At 35.7% G+C, this 14,919-nt stretch overlaps 1 protein-coding gene across 2 annotated transcripts in view; it reads left to right on the top strand.

The window, feature by feature from the left end:
- LOC142986511 (UNC93-like protein) overlaps positions 1 to 14,919 on the top strand; it is a 74,470-nt gene that overhangs the window by 55,897 nt on the left and 3,654 nt on the right. For both annotated transcript variants that reach the window (XM_076135027.1, XM_076135026.1), the window contains 5 exons: positions 7,564 to 8,254; positions 8,377 to 8,599; positions 9,967 to 10,132; positions 10,973 to 11,240; positions 14,199 to 14,395. In XM_076135027.1, coding sequence (XP_075991142.1) covers positions 7,585 to 8,254; positions 8,377 to 8,599; positions 9,967 to 10,132; positions 10,973 to 11,240; positions 14,199 to 14,395 — 1,524 coding nt within the window. In that variant the 5' untranslated portion in view covers positions 7,564 to 7,584. The remainder of the gene's footprint in view (positions 1 to 7,563; positions 8,255 to 8,376; positions 8,600 to 9,966; positions 10,133 to 10,972; positions 11,241 to 14,198; positions 14,396 to 14,919) is intronic.

Here is a 14,919-nt window from a genome sequence, read left to right as displayed (position 1 = left end):
ATTCGTTTTAATTGACATACGGTCGATCAAATTTTCGTTTAAATTTGATAATTATTTATAAGTCACAATGATTCTATAATATCCCCTATCATATTTCCATTAGTTAAATAATTGCAACGAATGAATAACAATTTGTCCGTTGCATTGATTGCCTTTAACAAAAAGCAAACATAATTATTGCTAATAGGTTTCAACCATTGAACGATTTATAAACTGTTAATGAGGTTCGATTGATATTTCTATAGTTGCGTGACAATATTACCCAGCGAGGGGGCCGCGATTCTTCGATTAACAGATCTTGTATCTATTGTAAGCAAAACCTGGCCTAGAAACATATCTAATCATGACGTATACAGTTAATATTTGCATTGATAAATATCTATATGTAAATAATAGCCTAATAGACTACAATCACGGTTTTAACGGAACATTTCATTAAGTTTAAGATATTGTAGACTTTAGTAAATTACGACAACTTTTCCCAGTGTCCAGACACAGTAAGCACAGCTATGTTTAATAATATCTTATTTATCAACACAATGCGACACGGGAACATAGTTGGAAAGCGCAGTGTCGTAGCTTTTACACGGCTATCAAGATATTACTAAGACTTGTCTACGACTGTTGTGGGATGCGCCTGTCTCGGGTTAAAGGTTCAGGGTACAGACTCGTGGAGCTATAAACACAACGTTTGAAATGTCACGAATCTTAAATGTCAAGCAATCTCGATTGTTTTTTTCTAAGCAGCAGTGGTGTTGCGTATATGATTGTGGCCGCGCCGGCTGTGCCCATTGTGTTGCGACCTTGGTCACCAATTAATACAGCATCGTCTACCTAATGTACGATAATAAGCCACAATTTCCGGGACGAAATGAAAATTTTATTCTGGGCACGAACATTTTCTCATGGCTCATAATGGCTTCCAGGTTGGCTGTAATTTTCACACGGTTTATGGTCTGATGTCATAGAAGAAACATTAATTTGATATGTTTATTAAGCTTCTTCTATTAAGGCTTCAACAAATAAGTTTCTAATTAGCGATTGACGGTCGATATCGGTCACGAGAAAACTAGCTAATGATGTTTGGATATCAATCTCAGTTACTTAATAGTGCACTAATTAGCTAAGTTTGTTTTCAAACTGATAAATGTTGACTACAGGTGCAGAAATTGTTCGCGCGAATTTTAAAACAGAGTTCAATGGTTCTTCTAAACAAAGTGCATTTCCATGGCATTTCTGTTTGCATAACGTACGCAAGTGTAGCGACTCAGTTTTATTTCATCACAGCGGATTGACGTAAACATCTAATTGATTTATAACACTGTTTTAAAAACAATTCTTTTGTCTCGTCGTCTAAAATTGTTAATAATTGCAGACAGGAAGATAAACAGTAAGTTACATGCACAACATAATAAGTTATTAATAGTTGAAGGATGCGAAATGAATACATTTCCTCGAAAAACTGACGTTGATTATCGTTTAGGCCTTGTCTGTGTAACAAATTTTGTGTAAAGGACGATATGACGAAATTAGCAACATGAAACAATGTCATGACCAACCATGTAGGTAGTAAAGCGGCTTGTAACATTCAAAATGTAAACATAATGGGACTTAGATTTAACTGGTAGAGCGTGAGCTGTGATAAGGCGATTAGTTAGAGGTTAAACATCGTTATGGCTCTTAGTCTCCGTCAATATAACGTGCTCGTTGATGTACCGACCCACTCTGGTCAGTTCTCTGTCGTGCAAGCCCAGGCTAGTATATACCAAAACAATTTAGTTAAAACTCCATGAAATGCAAATTTAATGAGCCGACCTCATTCAACAATGTCTTCATCGCGTTACAAACAGAAGTGTAAACAAAAACCTAATCATTTGATGTAACTGTTATGCAAATGCGCTCGTAGATCAAATACCCGAGGTCACTATAGATAAAAGCACGGCGAAGGCTCCACAAATGATTTATATTCCCAACGTCATTATTACCATTATGAATGTGATTTGTAATTAATTATCAACGACAATGAGCGCGCTCTTGAATCTCGTATAATCGATTGGTACCGACAAAATTCGCATCAACGTGATTACTTCGGCTTGAACTTGATCGAATATCGATAATCGCCGTGGAAATCGATTACGACTCGTTGCACTGTACAATTTAATTCAAATACGTATGCTGAAGAAATACGTCATGACTGACACAGAAAACCTGCATTTTTGATATCAACAAATTCATTAATATGTGTACTATCTGTCTACTTTTAATTGCTATATTAAAATTAGACATTGAAGCCATAAGAACGTATTGAGCATTGAGCACAAACTGGATCATAGAATTTACATAAACAGTACTGGTTATTACTCTTTAGTTGTGCAACACCTAATTTAAAACCTAATCTATGATCCCATTGTTGGATAGGGGCCTTTCCCAAGCATTAGCACCACGTGTCGCCGTCACATTGTCAATCACTTAACTGAAATACGTCCACAGGGACAATGGCAAAAATCATTATAAAAAGTGCATTGATCCCTAAGAACTACGCTGTTTCTATTTATAAAAGAACTGTAAATAATAAATTAGAGCTTTAAACTCGTCATAAAACATATTTATATGTGTGGTGTTAAAGGCTTTCAGTATAATATCTGTGTCCATGTGTAGAGCTGACCCTTGCTCACGCGACGCTTGTACGCCATTGACATCGAGGGACAATGTAGCGATTGGCGCGAATCACGCGCTAACAATTGTATTTGACAATAGCATTTTATAAACTATATTGTGATTACATGACGGGGGCAATTTCGTTGTTAGCCTTGAAAACCTCATTACCACGATGACGGGGTTGAAGCGGCGGAAGTGAAAATCGCCAAACCTCTGAATGATCACGCTTTGTATTCGTGGGAGTTTACTAAAATAGCGACGTCATGAGTTTTTGCTGTCGAGCTCAATAAGCTCCACTGTTATTGTATTGTGTTTTGAGGTAAAGGATGCTGGTTTTTTCGACGTTTAATGGTTTATTATTGCCCCTCCGCCTAAATTGTAGCCAGTAGCTTATTGACGTAGCGCCGGTGGTTGTAACGGCTTTACGTTGACAAGACCTTGTTACTGTAGAAGTTAAAGTTATTATCTGAAAAGCTAAAACACCGGTAAATTATCTGAACAATATTTTTATTTCAACGCGAAATATCACCACCTCATTATTATATTTTATTAACTGATCTACAATGCATTTCCTGGTACTTGAACTAGTAATTTGCAACAACACAAATACTCGGAATAAATGAAATAAGGAAAACCGCTGGCATTATCTTTAACTGTTTTCAGAAAACATCGATATGTGTTTCAAAAACATTTTTGTTATATGTTTTAAAGCTTAATCTTTAGTACGTGCTGTGTGGCATCCGGGAAAACATTATGTTTCCGAGCATGCGTGCTTGTTTTAAGGCAGGACTTTATCTCACGTCTCGGCTGACAACATACGACAAGTATGTAGTGTCGACATTGCTTTGCATTATCATTTTGTGACTTTATATAGGTGTAGAATATAGGCGTCGACTCAAATATTTATAAACAGAAGTCTGACTAATATTGTTGCTTTAAAAATAACGAAAAACATGTGGTGAAATTGACAGTTATGCAAAACATGTTAAAAACGTCTTAATAGGCTGTACAAACTTTTAAAATTGTATACAGTTCTATACAGTATACCTTTCCTTTATGCCATTCTGGAGGCAATAAAAGTCTCTTATAGCAACGATATAGTGCAATCCGCATATTTTTGTAGAACAGGACATTTCAGTTGTAGTAACTCTCGTGACAGCGGCCCACGCACCGTGCATACATTTGATTATATCAATTTAATACATAATGTATTTACACTTATACCGTTTAAACTAACGTCGCGTAAATACCGTATATATATGCCTATTTATTTTACCTATTCTATGTTTTTCATTAGCAAGTTAATTTTATTACTTGGAACCCTAGATTTTCCTTTCTAAATAGCCTGAAGACATTAATGATGTGTGATGAATAAATAAATTTTATTAGCACTGACTTTGTCATTTACAAGATTATTTCATTTGCCTTACGCATGTATTTTTTTATATTTTACAAAGAATTGAGTTAGTTGTAAGTATTTAAAGATAATACACGATGACGGTAAACGTCAGGTGACTAAGTTATAATTATAAAAATATGCGAACTGTACAGATTAATTGTACACACGTTTGTAAAACACGTGACATCTTTGCTACCAAATATTATAGACAATTTCCACACAATAGGAGTCTACACTAGGTATTACTGCTTTTCAATAGAGCGCTCTTAAAGTTTGCGGTGTCGACTCTGACTATGCTATTACTAAAATTGTTGTACTGTGGTCTAAATCTATATTTTCGGAATAAAGTCAGACGGTGTATAAAGGCTATATCACTGAAGAAGAATATTGATCAGATAAGTGTTAAACGTATGCATTTATACGCTTTTTCGAATCATATTATAAGCTTCTAATGTTGAAGGCTTTAAGAGTTAGTACTAGTGTCATTAAATACTAACAAAATCTCTGTCTAAGGTTTACGTTAGATTTCGAGATTTCGAAAATTGCAGACTGATTCCGTTTTGCACTTTTCGAAATGCAAATATAATAATACGTAAATATAAAAAAGCAATCTATTTTATATCCGATTAACTGTACATCAATAATATCGATCGTGCAGGTGCAGGACATCATAAACAAAATGTTTTACAACGACATCTACCTGTTTTAAGACTTATCACGGCACGTTTTATCGTGCATCACATAACATTAGCAATCAAACAACAAAAATATAAATTCCTAGTAATTATACATTGATGGTCACGTTTTTACTATTGATTATATGTTGGTGGTAGTGTGAAAACATATAGTACGGAAGTGGGTAACAATGGGAAGAAGTAGACAATAGTCATGTACACCCTTATTACTGAGATGTGCTCATCATGTAACACGTTGCGAGCGTACGTCAGCGAGTATGTACCGGCTACTGTCCACGATCACGATCCATGTAAATAGATAAAGTCGTGGGAAGAAAATCATTAGGGTAGAACGATATACAACTGTATATTATGGCGATTTGATTTATACATCATTGTTCAAGATTATAACTTATTTAGAGATGATAATACACTTAGTGTAGCGTAAATTGAAATTAAGTTGTTTTATATTTAAATAAGTTTCTTTGGCGGTTAGTTGTAAAGTTTGTTAATACTTATTATAACTCATAATATAAATAATATTATATCGCGTTTTGCTAAGGGCAATTTTATAAATGAAAAAACAGAGTAAAATCTAAAATTATAAAAAAATACTTCATTAAGATAACTTTAATAGTTACTATTAAACTTTATAAGCGGCCGGCAACATTTTTAGGAAAATAATAGTGCCTTCATATTCTGTAATCGGTATGTTTACAGCATTCCTCTATCACCTGACAATGAGTACGGCAACAATAACTCGAGTTACCAATATAACAACAAACAGTCGTCGCCTCGTACGCAGTCATTAAATTGCACAATGGGGCATTCGATAGCTATTCGATTTGGGTAGATACATGATGTGAATACATGTGCACTCATTTCGACATTAGCTCACCACCAGCCAGCTACAGCCTCGTTGTAATTACATGTGCCTTTCCCGTACCACTCTATCTGTGGTTTCTGCGCGCAATTTTTTGATGATACCATTTACACTTTAAAAAAAATACAACTACAACTTATGGGTTTTGTAGCGAATAAATAAATTACGCGCAAAATAGAAAGATATCTATTGACGCCAAATCTAAGGAATCCGTTTTTATATTGTTTTGTCTGAAATAAGAAATCCCCAAACATTCAATAAAATTGAATGCGTCAATTAAGACCATCAAGTAATTAAATGTATTCGATGCGAATTATAAACATTTGCGTCTTAGTTTTTTATTAAATTTGCCATCGGTCATTTATTTCGTCTGCCGTCGTTGGAGTTTGTATGCGTTGGATTTTTTCATGACATGTGTAGGTTAGTCATGGTGGATTGGCTTCACCGATCACGTGGCGAACCACATTGTACCGCTTCGACACCTATCAGAACTGCGTAGGCGTATTACGATACACTAAATTACGTGACGCCAACGCTAGCCATCGACCCCAGTTATTTAAAGTTGATTTCATTCAAGATAAACAATGTTGCTTTGGTGCATTTAGCCATACTCTCATTGCATTAATTGTTCGCGCCACATCTCATTCATTCATTCGGATAATATAACTTGATAAGTCAAGCCGACTGAATATTGCGAAAGCTAAGTAAACAATGCACGTGACGTCCTCACACTTGTCCTAATACAACTTGCAATTATAGAGCTAGACCTTTGTTCACAAGTTAGTCTGCACGAATACGAGTCCAATTATATCCGTTACTATAGAAGAGAAATGTATTTGTAAATTCAGTACTTTGTTTTCATAATTCATACTGTAGCATCCTGGTGTCGGTGACCGATAGCGACGACGCGATACAGACAATTGTATTGACAGACGGCTACTACGAGAACTTTCTTTGCGCTTAGAATGACAATACATGCAACGCGACGGCAGGATGAACATCTAGTATAGTTGCGTGTACATGTCCTACTGTTTGCAATACACTGCAGTAGAGAACTAACGACACCTACAGTAACCAAGTGACACTGAAACATGACTCGTTAAGGTTAAAAGCATCAATTTAATTCTGTTTGTCGTCGCCTAAATAAAAAATAAACAACCAAAGCTGTAGTTTTTCAGTCGGGAGGCGCACGCGTAAATGTAGTGATTATGTCATGACGAAACATTTTGTGAAACCCACCAAACAATAGCACGATATGTACTCAGCCGATATTGTCCATTGTAACGATGTATGCGGATCAAATCGTAATTGTGACAAAAACTTCACTGAGCGGCGTAGAGACCGGCCGTGTATAGCCGAGCACTGAACGAGTTACGAGTTACATGAGATTAGCTTGTACACACGGTTTTGAAATGTACACTAAAGTATACTAAGTTTCGTTACATCTTTGAAATATACTCTATTGTTAAATCAAACTTACGCATGCTATTTATCGACATATTATTTAGAACTGCAAATATCTAAAATAAAGAGTCTAATATAAATTCTTTACCTCAAACCAAGTCAAAAGTTAAGAATAACAATCAATCTTACACAAACATGCTGCATGAATTGTTAAAATATGTTATCCATGGTCTGCATACCAATAATTTTGTAAAGTCCAATAAAATCATGTTTATTATTACAAGTAAAACATGTTTGCTGTCTGCGTTACATCAGCAGAAATGTTTTAAATGCATTTATTTTATCAAACCTTGAAATCTAGTGAATAAAGCTTAATAATATCGTATTAGATGAGTTGAACACGTTCCAATATGTCCGTCAGTCCAATGATACATTGTGATTTATAACATATTTAAATCAAAGGAAAAAACATCTGTACACAAAAATTTTATTATTATTATTTACCAAGAAACAAGTAATAAAGTTGTTTTTTCATTTGTTCTCAGGGCAAAAGGAGATAACACGGCATGACTGCTACGCACGGAGGCGGACGTGAAGATGATCGTCCGGACAAAGACACTGTATACACTATCAAGACTGGATTCAAAAACGATGGCTACCAGCACGACCGAGACTCGAACGATGACATAGTAAAGCCCCCACCGCTACCCACTGACGACGATGCCTTCGCCTCTGGAAAAGTAAAGTTATCCAGAAACGAAAAATGGAGAATACTCAAGAACATCGCTGCCGTCAGTGCAGCGTTCATGATTCAGTTCACGGCGTTCCAGGGTACTGCCAACTTGCAGTCTTCGATAAATGCCCGAGATGGCCTGGGAACTGTATCCCTGAGTTCTATCTACGCGGCGCTCGTCGTGTCCTGTATATTTGTACCTACTTTCCTAATTAAGAGGCTAACGGTGAAATGGACCCTTTGTTTGTCCATGATGTGCTACGCGCCGTACATCGGCGCGCAGTTCTATCCGGCTTTCTACACCCTGGTGCCAGCCGGTGTGGTCGTCGGTCTGGGGGCAGCACCTATGTGGACCTCTAAAGCTACGTACCTAACGCAAGTTGGTAGCGTTTATGCGAAGCTGACTGATCAAGCCGTTGATGGCATTATTGTAAGATTCTTCGGATTCTTCTTCCTCGCTTGGCAGACGGCTGAGCTGTGGGGCAATCTGATCTCAAGTTTAGGTAAGTTGATAGTCTTCCATCATTGATATTTTACACAATTAGTAAACTCTATACCGTGAAAGTAGATCATAGTATGACATCAAGCAACATGCAATAAAACAATATATTAATTTGTTTAACAGTATTCTCATCGGGAGTCCATAGCGGCAACGCGACGACTGACAACAACAGCAAGACCCTTCTGACGTGTGGAGCTAACTTCTGCATGATCGGCGGTGGTCACCATGACAACCAGAACCTCCACCGACCTCCAGACAGCGAGATATATGAGATCAGTGCCATATACCTCGCCTGCGTCTTCGTGGCCGTACTCATGGTGGCGTTACTTGTTGACCCATTGTCGAGGTATGTAACTAAAAATTGTTCTTTACGTAACTCAGTACAATACCTTTTCCCACCATTTCCCAGGGGTAGGAAGAATAATTACCTCGTGATCGTCATGTAATTGAAGACTGCTTTATGTTATTACGAATTAATGAAACCCTTGCATTCAATTATGTAGTCCACTCATTAACACTTGGTCGTGTCTTTAAAAACGATTACTGCGAGTAGCAAGCTGTGGAAATTTACCGACTGCAATGCAATTCGCCTACATCAATAGTAATGACATTTTAATGTGTATCATTGTTGGATTGTACACCTTCCTACAAACCTTATGTTCAAGAACTGTTTAGGATTGACTATTAATAAAGTACACAGATAGGTGACACCTTTTGGTATAACGACACTGTCCTCCCGAGTAATAAATGGTACTCGTGTTTCGTTTATAAATTTTTAATTACGTAATAAAATATATGCACTTCTTATTGCTTTATTTAAAAGCAATTACAGGCAGAAGATACCTATACACAATAGAAATTGCAGGCTAGGTGCTGACTACTATAGTCAGCACCTAGCAAGAAACAATCATAAATGATTATTACTATAGAATGTAGATAGAAAAAAATGACGATCATTTATTTATTTCCTATTCAAAGCTCGTTTCATTGTTGTAACATAACGGTGGTAGCACATAGTGATATACAAACAGAATGCTAGATAATTTTTGTATTGTTGTACAACATATATTACTGTCGTATGCCGGTTCCCGAATCCAATTTGTACTCAAAGTGCCGTCTAGTTTTTGCGGTACATAGTCCATTTGTTACTTAGATTGATATTTGCCGGCGTCGTCGTATGTTTTTTTGCAACAGTCATGTCAATGCCTTCAGAAACACAATGTACGTATATTTACGTCGCTCATTTAAAATTCTGACCAACTTCCCAGATATATTTAGTATCTTCAAACCGATCTATGTTATTAATTGTATACAATTTGTGTCTTTTTGTTCATTTAATAACATGTTTTGGCATAAAGATTATACGACTATGACCGCCTACAATTTGCAGTGATGATACGATGTAGTTTTTTGTAAATCAGCGATCTACTGCGATTATGCCTAAATTGGATTTAAAATAACTTATCGCAAAGGTTCAATAAACCGGTTCCAAAATGCATTCTAACTTTGAATATCATCAGAGGTCATTCGCAATTAAGTTACTTTGCTTACTTTTTATGAAAAAATACTTGAAATGATGTATTTTACAAATTGGCAATTGGTTAAAAATAAATCAAATCGATCAATAAATCAATTTTCTAGACGGCTTAAATTCTTTTCAAAACTTCAAATATGATCTTTATTTCATATAAATAAAACTGTTTATTTTCTCAGGTATGGTGAGAAGCAAAGGAAGTCAGACCCCTCAAAGGAGTTGACCGGCATTCAGCTACTGTCTGCCACCGCATACCAGTTGAAGAAACCAAACCAGCAGCTACTGATCCCCATCACACTGTGGATCGGCATGGAACAGGCGTTCATTGGAGCTGACTATACTCAGGTATGTACACTATTCACAAACGTTTCATTCCAACTAAGAACAGTAGCCTGATTCTCTACCACCATCGCCTGCCAACAACCGGCCAGCTACCGAGATAAATTTTGTAAAAATATTATCAGCGCCTCTAAAGGGCGTGACAGGAACGATTTAAGGCAGTACGTTTTAAATGTCAAGCTTTCGATCCTTGACAAAACGCGCTACCGTTGATGACTCTAAAACCATTCCCTTTAAATCATGGATAGGTTATTTTTTTGTATTACTAAACTTACTACAGAATGTGCAATTCGTAATGATCAATGTAATTAATAGAAATATACTTGGCTATGTATAATATTCATCAGATATTTACTTTACAGTTACAGTCATGAGTAATTCAATTTACGTATGAAAGTCAATATAAAACATTGTTCATCTGCAGTCATATTAAAAAACCACAACAGATAGTCTATTTTAATTGTAAATACCAATAAATTATTGTTTAGCACCTATTCAACATTGTGTAATCTTACATCTTACTGCTGTAACTGATAGAGTCATAAAATGACAATTTACAATAAATCAATTGATAAATCTGTTATGCGCGACAAAGAACTTTCCTATAAACGTTGGTAATAAAACGTTGCAGTGTAACAATAGGATACAATGACGTATTAAAAGCCATAAAATAGCCTGAAGATATGAATGATTCAATCTGTCATGATCCTTTTGATCACATCATTCAAAATTCAGGAATATCAAGCTGAAGGGGATGTGACATTATAAATACATTTACAATTCATCAACTCATGAATGCAATTAACTGAATTCAAATCTACAATTCAATGTGTTGTTTGTTTACAGGCTTATGTATCATGTGCGCTGGGTATCCGCTCCATTGGCTACGTGATGATCTGCTTCGGCGTAGTCAACGCGATCTGTTCCTTACTCTTCGGTACAGCCATGAAGTTCATCGGAAGGTTCCCTATCCTAGTGATGGGAGCCGCCCTCCACCTGGGTCTGATTGTCTGGCTTCTCATCTGGAGGCCGAACCCTGACTCGCCAACTGTTTTCTTCGTCATCTCCGGCCTTTGGGGAGTCGGAGACGCTGTTTGGCAAACTCAGATCAACGGTTAGTACATATTACTCATACTCAAACGCAAAATAATGGATATTTCGGGAATTTGTTACTTAATCATGCCAAAACTACTCGCTGATATATTATATCCTGGATTAACATAGAATACTTTCCGTTCTGGCAAATCTTTTAAGGTTTTTCTTTACCATATTTTAAATTCTAATAGCTCGTTAGCTATAAAGTTAGTTATTAAAAAACCTATTAAAATCCACATTATACTCGGATTTTCCCGGATAGTAAGAACGGAGAGGAAATTGTATTCAATATGTTTTAATTCACCTCAATCATTGTTATAGCTTAATTGTGAAGATGTTGCAAATTAAATATTTAAATGACTAGGATAAAAGGATATATCTGTTAGAATTACTTATGTAACATAACGTATAGTAGACTTAGTTGTATTTGTAAAGATATATCCGATAAATGAAATCAAGCTTTTAAAAGCTAGTCTCAACTTTAGACTGAGCACAATTTCAAAGTCTCTAACTGGTTATTTTATGAGACCAAATAGACAATAATTCCATCGCCTTTCCATATAAATCGATTGATTAACAACATCTGATAAAGGAACTCTCTATCGCAATAAATAATAGTGAAGAACTACCATTGTAACTTAAACTGTACGCCAATACGTATCTAAGTGTTTTGCAGTTCTATCTAAATTGGCTAAGGTCTTCGCGCAGCTAATGGTAAAAGGTCGATAGATCAAGACGTTACAATGCAACATTACTGGTTTTCGAATAAATATTTATTTCTTTATTGTTAACCTTTGTCGATACCGGTTGTAAGGATATATGATGTTGTTCTGACGTGGCTTGTGCATAGTAAATGTAATAATTAGCAGTACTACATTACACTTTTTATGACAGTGGTTTATAGGGAAACTGTAAGTACATGCTCAATGCTCAGTCTTAAATATTATATCGTGAAATTTACTTTGCAGAAGTTATAACTAACCAATATTAAAAAGAAAAATATTAAATATTAAATTTCCTACAATCAACTTCGAGGCGCAAGCGATTGACATTTAAAATTGCTATTAACTTTAAAAAAGTTCGTACAGAATACGCTAGGGGCGCTAATCAGATACTCCATACAAAAAATCCTAATTTTGATTCTAATGTTCATGATCGATAGTAAAAAAAGGAATCTGCGAAAATCTCTTATAAAAACGTCTAAGTCTTGAAATCAGTGTCAGTTCTGTACCACAGCTATGAAATCGTCCCAGGCAACGGCTAGTAATAGCCTAGCCTATAAATAGACCGACTCGTTCCAGCCAGGATGCGCAAGCGCCTACACTTGGAACTAGTTTCACCAACATGAGGTCAAACTACACTGATCTTATTGTTAGAGCCTTTACACACTCACGACAGTCACAAGTCAGTCTTTTTGTGGCTAAAACAATCTGCGAACAGGCTACATTACTGACTTTATGTCATGTGGCTTGTATATTCTAATAAAAAAAGAAAATGTATTCTGAAAATAAGAATAAGATAACGCTTCTCAAAGTCATATTAAGCAAGACCTTTTTTAAATATTTTACACGGGTAAATATAAGTCACATTTTCGAGCTAAAGAGTTAAACTCGGTGGACTGATAGTCAGTGCGTAATATCCCTTATCGAACATAGATGATAACTAACGGTTAAGTATAACGCGTTCGGTGAAAACAACTAGGGGAATCGATTCTGATAACACATCGAATGTTTAGCTAAATAAGTTACTGCATCCTCTTGTTATCCCGAGAACAGTTCGCTATACAGGGTGCGATTAAACGATTATCTTGCAATACTTTTAATAGTTTCAAAGATTGTTCGATATTCTACATTCAGTAATGTTGTATCGGTTTGTATCGAGTATTTGACGTTTTAAATTACGCAACGTAGTTTAGTTCTCTCAGAATACGCTAGGGGCGCTGATCAATTTTCTTTTAATTGGATAACTAGAAAAGATTATCGCTTGATCTGTGATAAAAATAGCTGTGTTTTCAAGTATTATGAAACAGATGAACACAAAGTTATTTCTGTACATTTTTTGTGCAGTAAGTTTGCGTGAGAACTAAGTACCGTTTAACTACTTTTCTATTAGTGACATGACATTTTGTCATTTGTAATGAACACAATTAAGCTTATGTAACACGGGCCGTCTCTTGCCTTAGATCGTAAATTTAATTGTGGACATTATCTCGTCTAAGGTTTCATAACAAGAAAATAATAAAGTTGCAAGGAAAACAGGCATAAAAAATCCTATACAATTTCTTTTTTTTCTGTATTTTCGACAAAAATCGTAAATATTTCTGTTTTCCAACAGTAGGAAAGGAGCATTGATGATAACAAAGTAAGGTTTAAACGGCGCATATAATAAAAGGACATTAAATGAATCACATAAATCCGTTTCGTACCTACAGTATTTTTTTATGTCAGTCATTAACACCTATCCGAAGCACGACTTGAATCCTCGGTTGTATAAAAACGTTTGTATAGAATCATTAATGGTGGCTAACACGTGAACGACCACGTTTTCATCAACGCTTGTCCAACCACTCGTTATAACTCGTGGATTCTCTTACTATTAATGTTGGATTATACTATTAGTTTACGTTTTGAATCTAATAGAATAAAGGATACATTTTCAGCATATTAGGACACGAATTCTCACATTAGGCAACCATTTCTATTCTCTCTCTCAAATTCGAATCAAATACAGTGCATTATTAAAGGAAAGGTCTTCTATCAATATATTTAAAGGTTTCTCATTATTTTGGAGACAGGGGTAATGAAAACCATGCTGTCTTTATAGTATTTACGGAAACTGTTCAAAATACCTAGTTTCTGGTTATTCTCAACAGACTTTTAAGTTTACGCAACGAAATACCGGCCTACTAATAATAAAAAACGGTAACAAAAATAATATTCAAACATTTTCTTAATATAATTGTGTCGTTTACTTGCAGGTCTATACGGCGTGCTCTTCAGACGTAACAAGGAGGCAGCGTTCTCTAACTTCCGTCTATGGGAGAGCGCCGGTTTCGTGATCGCGTATGCGTACTCTACCCACCTGTGCGCCAGGATGAAGCTCTACGTCATGATGGTCATGTTGCTCATTGGCGTCGCTGGCTACATCGTCGTTGAAATCCTCCACAAGAGAAAGGTAACACTCTACATTTATACTCTCTCTCTCTCTCTCTATTTGTGTAATCCGTAGTACTTATCTTACTATGAGTCAATGGAGTCTTCTCGAAAGTTTCTAGTGCGTAAAGTGGATGAGTGCTTGAGTAAGACAGTAGCAATAAAGGAAATTGGGCAATTGTTTCATTGTGGAACAGACAGAGATAGAAATATCCATATTTTTGGATCTTACATTTCAATAATATAATTTATATTCATTTAATATAAATATGGGCTTTAAATTTGAAGACAAGATATATAGGTATTCCTCTTTACTGTGAATGTTTCACTCTTTTGAGGAAACCCTTTGAGATAAACTACAAGAATAAGCGTAGCTATAAATAATGGACTACAAATAAAAAGTAGAGGGAAAAATCATTTTTCAATGTATGTCATAAAAGTCATATATTATAGCATTGCTACTCCACAATTAATAGCCTGCGCCTTCTCAGAATGTCATAATTTGCGGTTAAACATAAAACACGAAACATAATAAAAACTGACAAT

Source organism: Anticarsia gemmatalis, chromosome Z, assembly GCF_050436995.1.
Source record: "Anticarsia gemmatalis isolate Benzon Research Colony breed Stoneville strain chromosome Z, ilAntGemm2 primary, whole genome shotgun sequence".
Taxonomy (NCBI): domain Eukaryota; kingdom Metazoa; phylum Arthropoda; class Insecta; order Lepidoptera; family Erebidae; genus Anticarsia; species Anticarsia gemmatalis.
This window is presented reverse-complemented; position numbering and strand designations above follow the sequence as displayed.